General features: G+C 38.1%; 3 protein-coding genes across 7 annotated transcripts in view; 2 read left to right on the top strand and 1 right to left on the bottom strand.

Moving 5' to 3' along the window:
• The window catches only part of LOC117608570 (Ankyrin-repeat, SH3-domain, and Proline-rich-region containing Protein), a 64,188-nt gene that overhangs the window by 32,745 nt on the left and 11,994 nt on the right, over positions 1-19,449 (top strand). The window contains exons 4-10 of the mRNA XM_034333901.2: positions 6,887-7,134; positions 7,507-8,008; positions 8,086-9,601; positions 10,484-11,227; positions 11,323-11,489; positions 11,569-11,768; positions 11,904-11,915. Of these exons, the coding sequence (XP_034189792.2) occupies positions 6,887-7,134; positions 7,507-8,008; positions 8,086-9,601; positions 10,484-11,227; positions 11,323-11,489; positions 11,569-11,768; positions 11,904-11,915 (3,389 nt within the window). The remainder of the gene's footprint in view (positions 1-6,886; positions 7,135-7,506; positions 8,009-8,085; positions 9,602-10,483; positions 11,228-11,322; positions 11,490-11,568; positions 11,769-11,903; positions 11,916-19,449) is intronic.
• Positions 13,714-15,992, bottom strand: LOC117608577 (uncharacterized). 2 transcript variants are annotated; one of them, XM_034333922.2, is made up of 6 exons: positions 15,898-15,992; positions 15,567-15,821; positions 15,312-15,492; positions 14,787-15,234; positions 14,477-14,703; positions 13,714-14,403 (listed from the first exon to the last, which is right to left on the bottom strand). In XM_034333922.2, exons 2-6 carry the CDS (start codon positions 15,676-15,678, stop codon positions 14,328-14,330), a joined length of 1,044 nt encoding a protein of 347 aa, XP_034189813.1. In that variant the 5' UTR covers positions 15,679-15,821; positions 15,898-15,992; the 3' UTR covers positions 13,714-14,327. The 2 variants fall into 2 exon arrangements, with proteins under 2 accessions (XP_034189813.1, XP_034189812.1); XM_034333921.2 differs by having other exon boundaries at positions 15,567-15,960.
• LOC117608574 (ESF1 homolog) lies at positions 16,323-19,431 on the top strand. 4 transcript variants are annotated; one of them, XM_076689847.1, is made up of 8 exons: positions 16,323-16,557; positions 16,631-17,340; positions 17,421-17,614; positions 17,663-17,789; positions 17,861-18,063; positions 18,132-18,351; positions 18,424-19,199; positions 19,272-19,431. In XM_076689847.1, the coding sequence occupies exons 2-8, from the start codon at positions 16,632-16,634 to the stop codon at positions 19,374-19,376; spliced, it is 2,334 nt and encodes a 777-aa protein (XP_076545962.1). In that variant the 5' UTR covers positions 16,323-16,557; position 16,631; the 3' UTR covers positions 19,377-19,431. The 4 variants fall into 4 exon arrangements, with proteins under 4 accessions (XP_076545962.1, XP_076545955.1, XP_076545970.1 ...); XM_076689840.1 differs by having other exon boundaries at positions 16,324-16,557; positions 17,663-17,803; positions 17,863-18,063; XM_076689855.1 differs by having other exon boundaries at positions 16,330-16,557; positions 17,421-17,596.

Raw genomic sequence — 19,449 nt, forward strand, 5'->3', positions numbered from 1 at the left:
GTTTCACGACAAATTTCATACGAAAAGATGAAATTCTCAATTCGTATGATTTTATTCCGAAATACCGATATCCGCCTGGCGAACATGGACCAGCGAACGAAAAGCCTCTTCGATAACTGTAGAACGAGAAGACTTGATTCCTCTTTTCTTTTTTTTTTTTTTTTTCTCTTCTTCTTCCTCTGGACCAAGTACAGAGAGCCAGGAAAGCGAATTCCCGTAATCTGCAGAAGGATCGAGCGTCTCGTAAAAGGATATCGAACGACCACCACGCTTGTCGGGTGATCGAATTCAATAAAGATTTGCGGACAAAATGGATCCCATCGAGGACGATGCGTTTTCTTGAGGCTGCTCTTCGTTTCCGATGATACATACCGTGTACGTTTATGGTCACGATCCACGGATCCTTTTGTGTCGATCCTTTGAAATCGAGCCTCCAGGATCCGCGTGGAAATAACTCGGATAAGATTGCGCGCCTCTTTCGTTTGTTTTATGTTTCCTATCGTGTTATGGAAACTGATGTTTTTATCAGTTTTTATTCAAGATCACGACACTCCGTGCCGTCTAAAAATAGGTACACTTAGGCCAATTAAATATTGGAATTGTCACAAGTTAACATGGTATTACTTGCTCGAAAGTGAAGAAGTCGGAACACGAAACGTATGCTGTTCTCCAAGTTTCATCTCGTTTCAATCCATTCTCTCTGCCAGAATTTCAACTTCTGGTTGAAAGGAAATTTGACTTTCTAGTAGTCGACGTGTGCTTACTTAGAGCTCGTTATCCATTCGTTGCGATAAAACGGAGCTAATTCGTCGCGTCTGTCGCGTCTGTTCTCCGATTCGACGATCATCGTCCTCTTCGTTATCTAATCCATTGTGTCTACCACGAGTTTTCCAGCAGTGCCGATTCTACTTCCAGTAAGTTTCCCAAGAGTTTCGCGGTCGTAAGTTTAAGATTAGGCCGGTGAAAAGCGCAATCGAGCGAAAGTCAGGACTTTCTGATCGCGTTACTTTCCTGAAAATTCGCTCGATCTATTTCTCGCGGAAAAAGGTAAACTTGTTCAAACGCGAGTGACAAAGTTTCCATCGAAAAAGAAAATCTTCTGTTTCCTGGAATATTTTATCCTCAACTTCGTTAAACATACTTCTCGTTAAGAAAAAAAACAGTAGACGTAAACGTAATTCTTGCAATTCTGCTCGTTCCACACACCGTACGGTTTATTTCGAAAAAAGAAAATACAAAAAGATGAGCGAATTAAACGGGCGAACGTATGGCTTCTGACGGAGCACGGTTTAATTAAAGGGAGCTTTTCCAGACGAGCTCCATGTACATTTCGTCGTGGAATTAAGTGTAGGTAGCTCGGTTGAATTTCCTTTTCGAGTAAACGAGGATTTTATTTTTTTTTTTCCCCCTCCAACCATAAAACGTTTTCCGAACTTTCCTCCGCTTTTATATTTTTTACGCGAAAATTTCGAGGAGACACGATCTCCTTCTGATGGGATTGCGATCTTAATTAATTTCTTTTCCTCGAATTTCTACTGACCAAAGAAACTTTCCAACTTCAGGAAAAGTTTTCAGCACTTCCTTTGACTGGAAACTTGACAGAGCAGAATTTTCCTATAAACAACGCGTGTATTTTGTCAAAGTGATCGTAAAGGATTACCATTACAAAATTTCAGTCTCTGGTAATAACAATACCTCTGACGGTAATCCGCTTTCCGCGTGCGAATGAAAAGGGACGTTAATCGCTTTGCCCGCTGGATACCGCTCGATGCAGCGCGTTAATTGATAGGTCATTCGTCGAATTCGATAGTTGATTGCTGGCAAACAACCTTTTAACCCTTTAACAACCCGACGATTGAGATAGCAACGATTCAGATTCGCTTTAGAAAAATTTTTGAAAAATTTAAACACGATGTAATTATCGTAGGTCTGGGATACGATTGACCCGGTTTCATCATTCGAGGATTAATCGCGATCTATCCTTTCCACGTTTAAATTTTAATACAATCCTGATTTCTAGAAGAATCTCTTTGGATTTAACTCCTCTTCTGGATTCAGTTCGAAGGCTTTGGCTACCCTTTCAGAGGATTAAACATTCATTTTTATTTCATCATTATCTCTGCAGAGTAGATGGAAAAATGTTTCTCGGAAATCGACGATTGAATTGATGGAATATTTCTAGGGATTTAGATTTCTATTTTAATCGCTTAATGATCCACCGGTTCGTTAATAAGGCAAGATTCTCGTGACGGGGAAACCTTGAAACATTGGCATGGAGATCTTTTAAATTATTAAGCAAGAAGTGGATACGGTAAAGAGGATACACAGGCCTTGATCTAATTTAGTGTACGGTAAATCAATAATGACGATCAGAGGATCTTTAACCCTTTTATCCTATTCATAAAAATCTCTTTCATTTTTCATTTGCCAAAATAATTGAGAAACGCAGGTGAAATGAAAAATGAATCAATTCATAGAATCGTTCCGTTTGTTCTTCAGTTCGAGTAACAAAAAAATGAAAAAGATCCTTTTCTGTCCAGCATTCTCTTAATTAACAAAGCAAACGCTTCTTCTCTTAATTGCACCAGTCCAACGAGGGAATCCTATATTTTTAGTCCGAACCGGGCTGAGGAAAGGAAGAAGAAAAATATCTGGAATCATTGATTGCTCGTTCGGCGCCAATTAACGGATTACATAGATTATATTAAGCGTCTGCTTCACAATTATTCAGCCTGTCGAACGCAAATTTCCTCTCTATCAATCTCGGAGCTTTTGCTGACGATGTGTGCACGAATAATATTCTAGCATCTTCACTGAAAACCTCCTCTTCCTGATAACCGCGTTTTCCTCCAGTTTCTGTGTACCACACGAAAATTTCACGAACTGGGTTAACGCAACCGTGACCCCTTTTCGATCGTGAAATCTAGTTTCAAGTCGAACCGGGAATAAAATATGATCGAACGAATAAAAAAAAAGAGAGAAAGAGAGAAACTAAATATGACCCACAGTCACCGACACTGGTTGTTGTTTTCTTCATGGAAGAAAGTGGAACTTTCGTACTCTGTGTGTCTTAAAAGTTTAGTTGGAAGAAAACTGACTTTTCAAGGAATTTTTTGTTTTGTAATCACTCGAATCCTATTGCAGAGGGATCAAAATTCGCTTTTCAAAAGTCAAGCTATTATTCCAGATAAAAATCATTGACAGGGAATAAAATCAACCTTTTTTGTTATCCGAATGTTCCAATATTCCAATAATCCATTATTTCATATATATCCAAATTCTTCTGTTGTAGAAATTATTTTTATGGAAATAGAAAAATGGAGATAGAAATATTCGATGATATATCGAAAAGAATCGTTGTACGATGCGTAGGGGATATAGGTCAGGATACAGTACAAGCATGTAGAATATAGATCAATTGTAGATGATATTTCATAGAATTTCTGCCCTATAATCTGCTACTTTTTCTTTTCGAATTTCCACCTTGAAGCTCGTGTAATGCTCCATAGGCTTCGCCGATCGGGAAATTTCATTTCCTCGGGAAATGATGACAGGAAGTGACGGCGAGGAAAAAAGGAGCTTAAAAAGAATTTCACGCTTATCAAGATTAATAGATTTAATTTGGAAATTCAGTGAAACGAAAGAAGAAAATCATCCCAAAATAGCATGAAATTTACACTAACGAGTAGAAATTATCCTTCGTAATATGCGTTACCGTGCACCGTCCTAGACATAGCTCTTTCTACCGTCCCAATTAACGTGTTTAAAACTTCATTAGAAAAGATCATTAGTCGAAATTGAATCGAAAGAATTTTCATTATCTGTACTCTGAATAGCGATGTAAAGTTTCATCGCCAGAGGGTTCGATGAAACTGAAGCAGCAATTTCCATGGAGGGGGATGCTTTCAGTGTCAACAACACCAACGACTTCACAGTTTTCGAACGGTCTGAAGTTTTGCCGTCGGCCAATGATGAAAATACAAGGAAACTTCACGTATCGTCGAAGAAATTTCCGACAAATAAGAAGACTCGCGAGTTTCGCTTCGAGATTTGATATTCACGAGGGAAAGCACGATCGCGAAGCTTCTTGCTTCAAGTTTCGCGGTGTTCCGCGAAGAATACAGAGAACTTGCAACTTTCTCTTCGATTTTTATTTCGGTTTTAGAAAAAATAAGGGGCTAGCACCGATTGTAGAGTACAGAGTATATCGATAAAAATTAAAGAAAGAAGAAACTGTCAAATAGACGAGGAAAGGTGCAAGAAGACAAATACTATCAAATAACAATCCATCAAATACGAAGTTCGAATTGGTTTACCTCTGTCCTTCGAGACTGCCAGTCAATTTACTTGGAAATAAAATGAAAGTCACAAAAGCTCGGTCGAAAACCATTCAATTATCAAGGATATTAAAGTCGGGCTGGAATGAAGTACGTACTCGGATCGCGCAGACCGACTGACTTCATAATTTCTATGATAGATAGAGAGAGATAGAGAGGGAGGATGATACAGCATCGTGTCGCGTGATTGTCCGATGACCTAGAATTCCATTATCGAATTCTGGATGTATCTATAGTCGATTCGAGTCTCGTAAACTCGCACGCCCCCGCCCGACTCCGGGATTCGATACGGTATCCGTGTCGAGGGATACATTGTTTTCCGTGTCTGTTCCAAGCAAATGGATTCCTGACACACAGACCCGATGCTTTTGATAGCTGATCTTAATCCTTTCACCGCTGTCAGATTGTTCTGTTACCATTGTACCAGCCTCCGAGCACCTGGAGTTACGCATAATCAGTGAAAAGAAAAGTTTTTTTCAAGATTTTACCCAATTCCAGTTGACTGCCGACAGTGTCTCATTTAATTTCCAGCAGAGTCGCTGTCAGGTCGGATTTACGAAAGCACCAGGCACGTTCATAGGCCTTTTTCGTTGCCTTAACGTCATTTCCCACGAGGGAAGGCTGAAAAATAGGAGCGAAAATAAGAGAAGCTGGAAAATGGATGACGATGGATGATGATGGAAAAACGGAGAAGAATGCGAAGAGCTTTTGTCGAGCGCTCCCCTTTTCGAGGGACGATCGGCTGCATCTACGCCTTATTAGACTTTTCATTTCAATTCCCTTTCTTTTTTCTTTTTTTCTTTTTTCATAGCGGTGTCTTCTTCAGCATTTCGTTTATTGCCTCGTGATCTTTATACAAAGGCAAATATACCACGGTAAAAGTTCCCTATTTTCTTTGAAATTCAAGAGAACGGAATGGTAGCTACGTGCTCCAGTCAAGCTAGTTCCTATATTACACGACACACGGGAAATCATGTTCATTTTAGAAAATTTCGAGTCTACCTTGAATTTAACATTTTCGCTACCAAGGACCACATCAGAGAGGAAACCTTTAGCCACTTTGAGATAAAAACTAATATACAGTATGTCGTTGGTCCTTTTACGAGGCACAGAAAAAAAATCTCTTGAAATTCTTGTATTTAAGGACGTGGGGCGAAATATTTCCCGAGACTGCAATAAGCGTCAGTTTGTTGTAGGGAAATGAGACACCAGAGACAAATAAACGAAGGTAGAAGCAGTCGGTTCACGTTCCTTGCGTCGTTAAACGTCGCGTTTCGCGCGAAACGTTTCCCTTCTTATGAATTTATTGGTCTCTGCGTTCGCGAAACGAGCCAAAGAATTGTTTCCCTTCGTTCTCTTTCCCTGAACGATATCCTTTCCGTCCTATCGACACTCTTCTCCCTCGTTCCTATCGAAACCAGACAGTTCGCCGCGGTCGAGTGCTTTCTTCGTAACGCTTTCCAGTCAATCCAGCTGGAAAACGCGTTTCGGGCCAGTTCGAGCTTGAAAAATTATATCCTTTAGCCGATCGATCAGCTGAAAGGACCTTTGTTTTAAATTGATTCCGTGGAAAATGGATTTTTACATCCCTATTAATGATGTACCGTAGTCCATGCGATTGATTCACTCAAGGAACTAGTCGTCACCGACTCGGCAAACAAATATTTGGTATCTACAACCCTTTTTTTATGAACACTGAAGGAACTTTTCGAAGGCAGGCCAGTCTCGTTGAAACTCGATAATTAAAAGTTCTCGGTAATGCTCAGCCTGTCGGAAAAACTTTATCCATTGACACGATAATTCAGTGCGCAAGTTGGAGAATCTCGCGACGAGAAAGCCAGCTTAACTGGATCGCGCGCGGGATAATCTTGGAAAATTGGAAAAAGAGCCAATTAAAGGAATGATTTACGTTACGGCTCGGCGTACCGTGGCTAGGTAATTACTTACTGAATTATTTTACATCTCGTGAAATACGAAGATGAAGACTGTTAACGAGGGAAACGAGGACAAAAATCATCGATCCTCGTCTTTATGGGGCGGAAGAAGCACGACGTTTCGTTATTTTCACCTGACTTGAAATGAGAATTCTTTCTTAAGAAACGGCCGGATTTCTTTTGACCGATGAAACGAAAACATTTGTTACTTTGAATTGTTTTTTATTACAAACAATCAGCGTCTCTTCTCCTTCTTTCTTTGACTGAAGCCCCAAAGGAGAAAAGAAGGAAGGTAAAACCTTGTCGAAGGATGAGACTTGGGTCGAGATTAAAACTGCGAGGAAAGGTCGCGACGAAATTGAGGATCGGAGCGTCGTCAAAGGCCGAGGAAAATAATTAAAAGAAAGTTTCATCCTTGCTAGGCTATCTCAACTAATCGTTTAACGTCTCGCCAAGTGTCTTGCTGAGAATATCGAATCAATTTCCGGTTCACCTTTCAAACGCTGAACGAGGCCAACCGAGAAAACATTTTACAAATCTCCGTGTATTTGCAGTATTTCTATTTCCACTCAAAAGATTTCACGTAATTCTCAACTTTCTTCCTATATTTTTCAGCCTCGGACCTGGATTGCATTAGGGCGTTGTTCAATGAAAAGGAAAAGGAGCTTTCTCTGGCTGTGGCGAAGGTGGAAGAGCTGACGCGACAACTGGAGGAGCTACGAGGCCGACAGAACGCTGCCGGGACCGGAAGCGGAGGCGGAGGTGGTGGAGGTGTCGGTGGAGGAGGCGTTGGCGGTGGCGGCAGTGGACACTTGTCGACACCCGCCAGCGCCGAGCTGGAAAAGCTTAGAAGAGAGCTTATGGTGAGCCCTTTAACCCTTTCCTTTCTCTGATCCTTTTGCACCCCAGCCACCCACACAGCCCACACGCCCAGTAAAGCAACCTCGACTTCTGCTCGAAACTCGCCAAGTAACTCCCGGGCTCTTTGTAATCATTGTTGCAAGCCCTACATTCATTTGCAGTAAATTTTAACTGCTCGTTTTCCAGCAGACATTCGAAAGCTCTCTACGGATCCAGCGAATTTCGCGTTCATTCTAATAGCAACTTCTATCTCTTAGAGGAGAGATCGTTTTTATTTTTAATAGACTGTTGCTTACGAGTTTCTCGATTCTTGTCTTCCCTTGAAAAATAGTTGCTTTTATAATTGAAATCAATGGTTATATCCCTTTAAATAGTATCGTAACAAGATGAACGAGCAGCAGAACCAAGTGGTGTCCCAGCAACGATTGGCCTTGGCGCAGCGACAAGCGGAAATGGCGTCGATCGACGCGAGGATAGCTCAGCTTCAGGGTCGTCTACAGCGCAAAAGAGCGTTAAACCAACGGCTCAGCCAACAATTAGGAACCGGGAATCGTACCAACGCGAACACCGCCTTCGCAGACTCCAAGTTGGACTTCAACGCCGGAGGAAAGTCCAGACCTGCTGGTAACATAGCGGCCATCGAACCCTACTCTCATATACCGAACGACAACGATTTCAATCTGAACAAGAACGACCCAAAGTATCAGACGTTGCCGTACAACACAAAATTTACGGTCAATTTCAAAACCGCCGAGGATGACGTTAATAAGAACAAGATTCAACATTCAGCAAGCGCTTCACAATTGGGTCAAAGGGCAGCCTTCCAACAGTTTGGTCATCAGATCGCTCATAGCCAGTCTCAGTCGCATATTCAAGGTATTTTATCGATGTCTATACGGTGTTTCTTATGTTTAAACACAGAGAACGTTCGGCTAACTAATACGTGATTCCAGGTCAGTCTCAGTTACTAGGGACAAACCAGCAGCACAACCAAAACATCGGAAACCAACCGGTGAACATGCAGCAGACTTGCAATAACAATAATAACAACAACAACAATAACAATAATAATAATAACAACAATGCGAACAACAATCTGATCAGCTCGCCTCATAACTTTAGCCCGGATGGACTGTCGCAGAATATCCGGATTCACCATCAGCAACAACAGCAAACACAACAGCAACACGGAAACGTACAACAAAAGCAGCACAACGTAGGCTCGTCGACGTCGAATCTCGGTACAACAGTGTCCATCACGCAAACTCAAAACCATAGAAACCTTCAAACTCATCAGAAACCGGTGTCCAGCGTGGCTCCAAGTTTCTCCGTTAAGTCTCAGATCTATCAGACCTCATCCACCAAGATTCATCCAGTCATGCCTCAAACGTTAAGTCTGATAGGTCGTGGACACACAAACGCGCAAAATTTCGCCAGTCTGAGCAATCAGAATGCTAATCAGCAACAGTCTAATCAATCCGTTCCGAGCAATCAGACGTTGAACCAGGAACAGCAAACCTACGCCTCCAGACACAATTATCCTGGCATCCAACAGCACTCCACCCAAGCGAACACGCACGTATCTTCCTCGGTAGTCTATCAGTCTCAAAATTCACCTAATCCACCTAACAATCCAACGATTCACACCTCATCAGGTGGAAGTAGCTTCGGTAACTCGGTCCAGAGGTATAACCAAACGCAACCCTTAACCAGCCCTGTGTCTAATAACGAACAGACCGACAAGATGAAGTTCGAGCAAGGAAAAGGTCAGGATAAGTTCGAACACGCGTTGCCAGCTAAACACGAACAGCAGAGGTACGAGTCTAACCCGGTGTTCAAGTACGACCCTCATCAGATGAAGTACGAGCATCCAAAGTACGATCAACACGGGAAGTACGAGCAGGCTAATCAACCGGCGAAACTTTACGAGCAATCTAACAAGCACGAGCAGACTGGTAATCAGACGAACAAATACGACAAGGAGAAGATCGAGCAAACGAAGCACGAGCAAATTCACGGGGTTAAGTACGATCCCAATCAGAATACTCAACAGTACGGTAAACACGATCAGCACGAAGTGAGGCCTTCTGTAAAATACGATCACAACGCACCGTTTAAACTTGATCCATCGAATAAGTACGAGACTGCAGGGCAACAGTTCAAGCAGGAACCGGTGAAGTTCGATAATAGTCAAAGCAAGTACGAACAGGGCCCTACCACGAAGCACGAGCACAACGGAAAGTTTGATATTCCGACAAAGGCGTCCGATAAAACGTTCGAGTTCGATAGGCTGAAGAACGAGAACGAAAGGAAGAGTCTGAACGAGATAAGAGGAGAGGATAAAACGAAACCTGCGCTACCTCCCAAACCGAGCAAACCTAATCCTCCGCCGAGACTGACCCATCATGAAAAAGTGGACGCTGCGGATGGAATTGGAGATGGCAAGAATAACATGGGGATCAGTCCTAGGTTTGTGAACGTTCCCGAAATCAATCTAGATTCTTAATTTCCCTTCTGGCTTAGAATTCCAAGTGTTTAGTTTTTTAAATCTTAGGACAATTTTCCTCTATATTTTCACTTCACCTTTCGACGAATTTCGAGAGCGAGTTACGTAGCCAGTAAGCGTGTTGCCGATGGAGGAGAAAGCGAACGATCGAGCAAGAGATTTCGGGCACAGAATGACAAAACGATTACCGGGTTAATTATAAATGTTAATTAGTCCGCGATCGATTTGGCCAGTGAATCGAAGCCTGTCTCGAATAATAGACACCGAAATAGAACGACGGCTGTGCCGTGAAGACAACAGTTTAGTGTTCGCGAGCTATCCAAACGATCGAGGCGGGATCTAACTTCTTGTTTTCTCGTTTCCTCTTTTTGTTGCCGCGATCGAACCGCGCGCTTTTCGTTCTTCAAACGAGAAAAAAAAAAAAAAAAAAAAAAAAAACAAATTAACTCGTTCAACTTGCTAACAATAAGAAATTTTCCAAACTTCTGTATATCAATTAACTATCGTGAAGTAGAAAATTGAAGTTTAAGTTTGGAAGTACGGATAATCGTTCCTAATTAATTTTGAAAAAAGGTAGAGGTGTTTATTAAATATAATTATAAATCGTGCACTTTCTAACGATTCCATTTCAGGCAGAGAACTTTTAACTCGAACGAATTTATACGCTGTTCATCAACAAGTTGAACGGTCCTTCAAAGTCATGGTTGTCAAAACTTTAAACGGGTTCTCTGGTATTTCAAAGCGGTCTATTAAATCACAGAATTACTTCTGTTTTGTCCCAGTTTAGTCATTTAAGTGTTACGTGTATGTTTACGTGTTTAACGCGTTTGGCGAATCCCCCGCAGGACAGAGAAGGAAGAAGAAGTACCACCGATACCCACCTCGGAACCACCTGAATCGCCCACGGAGACTCAATTCGCGAACCATCAAATCATCAAGGCTAGACCTCTGACCCTGAAGAAGGCCCCGATCTCCGAGCAACCAAAGCTGCGTTACGCCAAGTCGAATGTCCATGTGTCGATAAACCGACGGATTGAGATGCCACCGGCGTTCCTCTTCCCCGAGACCGAAATTCCAGCTGACCTGATGCAAACGGAGCAGCAACAGCAACAACAGACCCAACAGCAACCACAGATCATCGACACGACGGACAATTGTAAGAAGCTGATCAACGAGGATGTTATCAGTAACGAGAAGCTCGAAGAGGCAGACATCATCGACGCGTTGAACGTCATCAACATCGAGGACAAGGCAAAGAAGGATTCCGAGAGACGAACAACGGAACTGGAAGTAGACGGAAAGAGCAACGAGGTGATGAGGAGGAAGAAAGGGAATCTAAAGTCCAGTACAGGAAAAGCAAATCTTTCGAGGAGGGTGTCCTTCGATCCTCTGGCTCTTTTGTTGGACGCCAGCCTCGAAGGAGAGCTGGAACTGGTGAAGAAAACCGCTAAAGAGGTGGCGAATCCTAGTTCAGCGAACGACGAAGGCATCACGGCGCTTCATAATGCTATTTGCGCCGGTCATCTAGAGATTGTTATGTTTCTCGTTGAATTCGGGTGCGACGTGAACGCCCAGGACAGCGATGGCTGGTAAGCTAAGTGCTTCTTCTCAGTCACACCGATCCCTTTTGCTACATTCTACCTACCTACAGTTTAAATCATCGCTGAAATCGTTTCTATCTTAGGACCCCGTTGCACTGTGCCGCAAGTTGTAACAATCTGTCGATGGTGAGGTTCCTGGTGGAGCATGGAGCTTGTATATTCGCCACCACTCTCTCAGATCACGAAACAGCCGCAGAGAAGTGCGAAGAAGACGAGGAGGGCTTCGATGGCTGCTCAGAATACTTGTACAGTCAGTATAAACAACGATGTTACAGGTGTTATCTTTGGAATTCGTTGGAGAAGTTGGGGTAAATTTTACATCGTTACAGGTGTTCAAGAGAAGCTCGGTATAATGAACAACGGCCAAGTATACGCGGTGTTCGATTACGAGGCACAGCACAGCGATGAACTGACGTTGAAAAACGGTGATTCTTTGGTTGTGCTTCGAAAGGGGGACGACAACGAGAGGGAGTGGTGGTGGAGCAAACTGGGACACAAAGAAGGCTACGTACCTCGGAATCTACTTGGCGTAAGTTACAATAATCGTTTAAGCAAACTCACTGGATCTTCTATTCTTATTTCAGATGCATCCTTGTACACTCACTGAAATATTTCTCATTTATTCTATAGATCCTTTATAGGTATTTTAAACTGTTTATTTTAGTTGTATCCAAGGGTGCAACCGGCTAAAGTGGACTGAGACGCAGGTCGGCCAGCGAACTCGCGATATCCGACGATTCATTACCACAGTATTCGATTCGCAGCTTTATCTTGTTAAGTATCATAGTTACATCGTCGCGTCACGAATCGTTATCTTATTTAATCGCGCCCCATTGTCATCCTGAACAAAGCGAACAAAATGTTCTATATATATATATATATTATATATATATACATATGGTTTTTTATATTTTGTAAGATGAAATTGCATATTGCTAAACGAGCCCGGATCATGGGTTGTTGTAAGTTATTCTCGTTGACCCTTTCGCTGTTGACAACGCATATACACGTCGAAAATCGACTGATTAAATATTAACCCATCGACTGGTGGCACCAGGTCAATCGTGACACAAACCTTTGAATGGTACGTTGAAGAAGGTAAATGTAATTGTAAATGTAATTGTAACAGTCTTGTATACGCAATCATCAATCACAAGAAAACACAAACTTTCCTTGAGACCATTAGATTAAGTATTAAATAAATTATTTATCAAGTTTAAGCAGTCGATTTGCGACTATCACACAATGTTATCCTCAACCAAAGGGTTCAAGGGTTAGACCACTCGTTCGTATTTGAGAAAGAATCGTATAACTCAGCGTGACGAACGATTAGAGTGTAAATTAATTAGCACGAGCGGTATATTAAAATTAAACAACACGCGCAAAGTTTGATTGCTCTCACACTCGCCGTATTACATCTTCGAAAATGTGTAACACAAATCGTATTAGGAGAAGAATAAGAAAAAAATTAATGAAATAGGTACTCGCTAATTTTAACTAGAATAATTTGCAGCATACGACTCCGATGTTCCACAAAATTATTTATCGTTGGTCAGTTCCTTCAATGAAACGGTACAAAATGAGATTTTTATTATTTGTGGTAATCCCGCTTTTAGATTAACAATCTGCGATAATTCAGGGTTGAAATGTTTTATTTCGGTATTCATTGAAGTGAAGATTGTTTAAGCAGTTTCTCTTCTTGAAGTTGAGGTATTATTTTAAAAAATAATCTTAATTAGTTGCAAATGTTGAATTTTAATTGCTGTACATCAATTTACATCGTTTCTTTTCACGATTAGTCAAGAAAAAGATCGTAAAACATTTTAAATGATCCTTTCTTAATCCTCGAGGGATTTTTTAACTTTACTTGAAACGTTTAATTTGTTTCACCTAAATGTTTGTATTTAGATGAAGTCAAATTATTGTTACGAGCATTGTTATGTTTATTTTTCAGTGGAATTTTCCAAATCCGACCTGATTGATTTCGGATTTCGAAAATGTTCCTAAGGATGTATAGTATAATCTTGCCAATACGCACTTTAAAACAATTTCTAAGGAACGCGCGAACAGAAATTGTAAAGAATTACGATAATGGTAATTAATGACACGAATGCCTTTAAACGTTTCTTCTTTTTCATATTTTTCTTTCTTTTCTGAGCAATGCCACCCCAATGGTTCGAGAATCTCCAATAAAATGACTTAACACACACTTGACTAGACTTGTATAATTAATAATTATTGCCTAGGACAGATTCAAATGTTTAGATTAGAAAGATTCTGAGCGCGTCATTGTACTGTTAAAAAAATGTGTACAGATATCTGGAAGGTATTAACACGGCCTCAGAACATTTCTGATATTCACTTCGTAAATAAAGTATGTGCCTTTCAAGAAGTAATAATGGATATATTATGTAAGAATGCATGATATATTATGACGAATAAATTGTTTTTAATAGAAATCATTTATGCTGATATTTGCGTTTATTGTCATGAAAATGTACAGACGAAGTCAACGATACTAACGAAGTAAGTAATCGTCCGATAATATTAACAAAATACACACGAGATACGTTAAGGAACGATACAAATTCTATAAATATCTTAAAATCAAAAGTAGTTTCGTCCACTACTTTGAGTTATCAGAAAAAAAAAAATAAGTTAATTTGTACTGAGAACAACACCGCACCTTTTTTAACGATATTTCCATCCACATGCAAATCATCACCGTAAAATTGAAAAAAGTCAAGCATCTCAAAACACAGGTATAAATATAATGCAATTATTTGCAATATTACAGTATAAAAATATCATTGAAAGGTCTTAAATATTTTATGACTAATACATTAATACCATGTTGTGTAAATCTCATGATCAAATTAGAAAATTACCACAAACCGACTCGGTAAAAAAAACAAATATGACTGATCTACCAATAAGAACTGTTGGATCCTTTACCGACTCTTCACATCACAAACATTAGAATTAAAATCTATGTATATATTAAAAACATACATATACATTGATGTATGTTAACATTTATACGTATGGCCTCTTTAACATCAACGACCGAGAAAAAAAAAGCTTAAATTTAATTCTGTTTTGCTTCGTTTATCAACTCCAAACAAGTTATTATGTCATCATAATCATTGACCATAGCAGCAAGCCTAAAAAGAAAATATAGGTATAACAGATAGAGTAAGAAGCAAAAGAAGTAATCGTTAGTATTGATGTTAATACCTGTCGGAAAACATATCCAATACACTGTTTGTATAGTTCCCTTTCTTTAATGCTTGAATGCAAAAGTGTGTCAAATTTTTAAAACATTTTTTCATGAAGTTACAAAGATTCTTATTTTCCCAATCTTTCATCTGTTTTGTAATATTCCATGCTGCATACACGTAATGCATTACAGACATCCAGTGCTGTGATTCTACAAGTCTCTTTCCCTGATCTATGATAATTTTCTACAGTAAAACAGATACATGTTTAAACAAGGGAGGATAAAATTGAACATATAATGACTTTGTGATGATTGAGAATGGCACACCTGATAAGCATCTAAATGAATATAAGCATGACTACTTGCTAAATCGTCCAAATTAGACGACATCATACTAATACGAATATTTTGTTTTAAATTGTTTAATGTATCAATTAATGGTTGTATATCTGCAACCGGCATTTTTTTAAGCAAAAGATTGGATATTTTTTCTCCTTCGTGTAGAATACCATCTTCTTGCATAGACACCAAATCCATAATCATTTGAACTAATTGTTCATGACTAAGACCTCTCAGGCCATTTAATAAATTGCCAGTATAATGTCTCTGTCCACTGTTACTATCTAATGAACTTTGTGATTTCTTCTTTTTCTCTGGTGTTGTAAATTCAGACTCATTGGCATCACCAAGAATAAGTCTTTTCCTAGGTGTACTTCTTAAAACCATAGTTGATTTTGAAGGACTCTTTACTGGAGTACGATCTTTAGAACTTAAACTGTTATAAATTTAATAATATTTTTATATAATTGCTTTCAAAAGAGATTATTTTGTAAGTCTTATATATTCTCTTACCTGAATAGACTATTTCTTTTACAAGTATCAAGATCAGGTGACCAAACAATAGTCCTACAACGACGTCCGCGCTTCTGTATAACCAATTCATCGGGGCTAGGTGCAGGACTCCAAGAATCAGAGCCTTGTCGACTATTTAAAAAATTATCCATTGCATTAACTTCAGTAGAAATGGCTTCTCCTAAAATACGCGAATTGCAACTAAAGGAAATAAATATAAGGTACTTGATTAAAACTTAGATCGTTAAACCATACCAGGTGATAATTCAGTGTTATTGACAGGAATCACGGCCAAAGCTTGCCGGACCGATCTTCTCCGTGTTCCATTTGGTCTTCGTAGAAAATCTCTAGTTGTTGGAGTATTCATTTCTTACATATAACGAAGAAATCTTCGTTTAAACATATGTAATGAACTTATTCCTTTAAAATAGTGGTTACTTAAGTATGGAACGTGAAATGTCCATTACTCCTCTTCGTATAAACACAATATTTCAATTCTTACATATGTCTCTAAAAAAGGAAGGGAATTATTATGTAAAAATGCATTAAAAATATATGTGATGTCACAAAGAATACGAAAAATTACGAAAACACGATCACAGAAATGCGTCAAACATGGTTTTAATAAACAATGTCGGAATTGGCGGGAATGAAGTTGAGTGGCTCTTTCCGTTGTAAACAGGTACTAACCTGTTGCATTCCTTAGGATAAAATTATAAATTATTAGACAAATGTATGTAATAATGAATCTTTTATAGCAAGTTTAATTCATAACTCTTCTATACAAATTTTATTTCTTGTAATTGGGTAAATTAAATAATAACTCGGCTGCTTTGTTTTAAATGATTTATTTGGCAAGGCGCACGAAGTGAATACAAATTTGTCAAACAAATATTTTAATAATTCTTTGGTTTTGTTCTGATTTTAACTGATTTCTAATAAAATAAGCATAAAGGTAATCAGAATTCTGTATTTTCAGTTGTCAGTGCGAGTTGTGGTAAAAGAGGATTCTGTTTACCTCGGAGCGTGTGGGGGTGTATGGGACCCCTGAAAGTCATGACCCCTCGAGAACAAAAACATGTCTAGTCTTTCTATATCTGTAGTCACTGATAGCAATTAGCACATGAGTTATATCAGGTTATATTAACAACCTTAAAGTTGAAGGAAATCTTAAGACTGCATTTAAGTGCATTGTATTGTACTGTACAAATATCTTTCAGTTGCAAATTTTTATAATACCAGTCACGTAAGTATAAAATAAAAGTTTGTTGAATAAGAAATACATAAAACTGCAATGTTTTATTATTTATGTATTGCAGCATGGATGATCCATTAGATGATAAACGATTTGCACACATTGCAAAGGATCCTAAATTTAAAAGGATCCCAAAAACAGAAAGAAAAGTGCAAATAGATAAAAGATTTCAGAGTATGTTTAAAGACAAAAGATTTCAGGTCCATTATGCCATTGATAAACGAGGTAGACCTATAGGTCAAACATCTTCAGAAAACCTGAAGAAGTATTATGATTTACCTACAAGTGAAGAAGAAGATGATGAAGATGAAGAAGAAGAAAAGGGTAAGAAACTAAAACAGTCATTGGAAAAGGGCAAATCTAAGAAACTGAAACAGAAAAAGAATAAAAAACATAATGTAATTAAGTCTGAAGAAAATAATACAGAGAATGACATAAATAATGATGATCAAGATGATGATGAGATATCAGATAATTGTTCCTCAAGCAAGGGAGAATTGCTTCATGTTAAATCAAAAGAAGAAGGTCATACAGATTCTAAAGAACATAATGAATCTGAATCTGAATCTGATGTAGACAACATAAATGTAGACAGCTTAAAGGCTGATTTAAAAGAAAGTAAAAAACAATTACAGATTAGAGAAAAACATGAGTCTAATAAACTCACTGACAGAGTTAAAGAGAAGCTAAAAGATTTAAGTGTAAACTATGCTAGGGGTGAAGGAGTTTTATTGACAGACAGTTCTTCTGATGAAGAAAGTTCAGATCTTTCTGGTAATGTATATTTATATTAACTAGTGTTTGTTTAATAACTGATTAAATAGCTATATGTATATAAGATATATTATATTTAGATGAGGAAGAGATTGACCACAATTGGGGAGAATTAGACAAAGAGGCTGAAACAACAAATGAGAGTACACATAGGTTAGCAGTTTGCAACATGGATTGGGATAGAGTACATGCTGTAGATTTAATGGTTTTATTCAATTCATTTTTACCTAGTGGAGGTTTCATTCAGTCAGTCACGGTAAGAATAATTAATAAGGTAATGATACCAGCATTTTCATTAGTTTTTATAATAAAATAATTTCAGATCTATCCATCAGAATTTGGTAAGCAAAGAATGAAAGAAGAAGATATCAATGGTCCTAAAGAGTTAACAGAACTGAGCAAAGAAGGAAATATTGAAAATGATGATGATGATGATGATGATGATGATGATGATGATGATGAGGTATAAATATTTATTTATTTATTTATTTAATAACATAATTCAATAATTTCATCTCGCAGAACGAAGAAGGATCGACTTATCATATGGAAAAATTAAGACAGTATCAATTGAATAGATTAAAGTATTATTATGCTGTTGTTGAGTTTGATTCTGCTGAAACAGCAAACAAAATTTATACTGAATGTGATGGTACAGAGTATGAATCCACATCAACAAGGTTGGATCTTAGGTTTATACCAGATGACATGGAATTTGATCAGGTATGTTATTTAATCTTAAGGTATATAAAATATATTCATTATATGTGACCTTAGATGCCTGCTTTAAGACTCCCAGAGAAGTCTGTGATAAGTTACCAGAGCTTTCAAAATATCAACCGAAACAATTTACAACTACAGCGCTACAACAAGTTCAAGTACAGTTAACCTGGGATGAGACAAATCCCGAACGAATAGAACTTACACAGAAATTAAATTCTGGAAAACTAGATGAAATCAATAAAAATGATTTACAAGCTTATTTAGCTACTGATAGTGATTCTGATCCAGGTATAATCTTTACTCCATTATTTCATATTAAGTGATTAATTACGTTTTATTATTATATTTTTCAATTAATAGAAGATAAAAAAGAGCAAAAGGAATCTCAAGAAAAAAAAAGTGATTCGGAAGCGGAAACAAATGTTGATGCGGTAGAAAAATATAAGGCTTTACTGAAAGAGATAGAAGAGAAGGAAAAAGCAAAGCAAAATAAAGACGTTGAGTTAGAATTTACGTGGGGTTTAGGAACACAGGAGAAAGCTGAAAAGTTGGTACAAGAAAGACTAAAGAAAGATGAAAATCTAACACCATTTGAACAGTATCTGGAAAAACGTAAGGCAAAGAAAAAAGCTAAACGAGAAGAACGAAAGAAACTTAGAAATGCAGATGAAAATGCATCTACAAACTCGGACGATTCAGAAATGATGGATTCAGATACAGATAATGGCAAGAAGGAAATTAAAACTAATAAATCAGGTCATAGAAGGACAAAAGACATAGAGAATGGTGGTGCAAATTCATCAGATGATGATGAAGAACGACGAAAAGCGGAGTTAGAACTTTTGTTAATGGATGAAAATGATGATGGTAAACGGCACTTCAATATGAAGAAGATTGAAGAAAACGCTACAATGACAAAGTCTAAGCAAAAACGACTTAGTAAAAAGAAAAATTCTCAAGACCAAACAGAGGAAGATAACTTTGAAGTAAATGTTCAAGATTCACGATTTCATGCGCTATTTACATCACATCACTTCAATTTAGATCCAGCAGATCCGCATTTTAGAAAAACGAAGGGTACAGAAGCCTTAATAAAAGAAAAATTAAAACGAAGAGCAGACAATGATCTAAACAATGTAAGTAAAAATTTATTTTATAGTACGTTATACAGTAATTTTAATACATTATATGTTACTTAATCGTTTTAGGAAATAGAAACAAAGGAGCCGAAAATGCAACCTAATACAGAATTACAAACATTAATTAAATCGGTAAAAAAGAATGCTAAAAATATTTTGCGACCGATAAAATAAATAATTGTTATATGTTTGTAATATGTAGTCATTTGAAATAAATACAATAATTTTATATATTTTAAATTGATTT

Source organism: Osmia lignaria, chromosome 2 (genome assembly GCF_051020975.1).
Source record: "Osmia lignaria lignaria isolate PbOS001 chromosome 2, iyOsmLign1, whole genome shotgun sequence".
Lineage (NCBI taxonomy): Eukaryota > Metazoa > Arthropoda > Insecta > Hymenoptera > Megachilidae > Osmia > Osmia lignaria.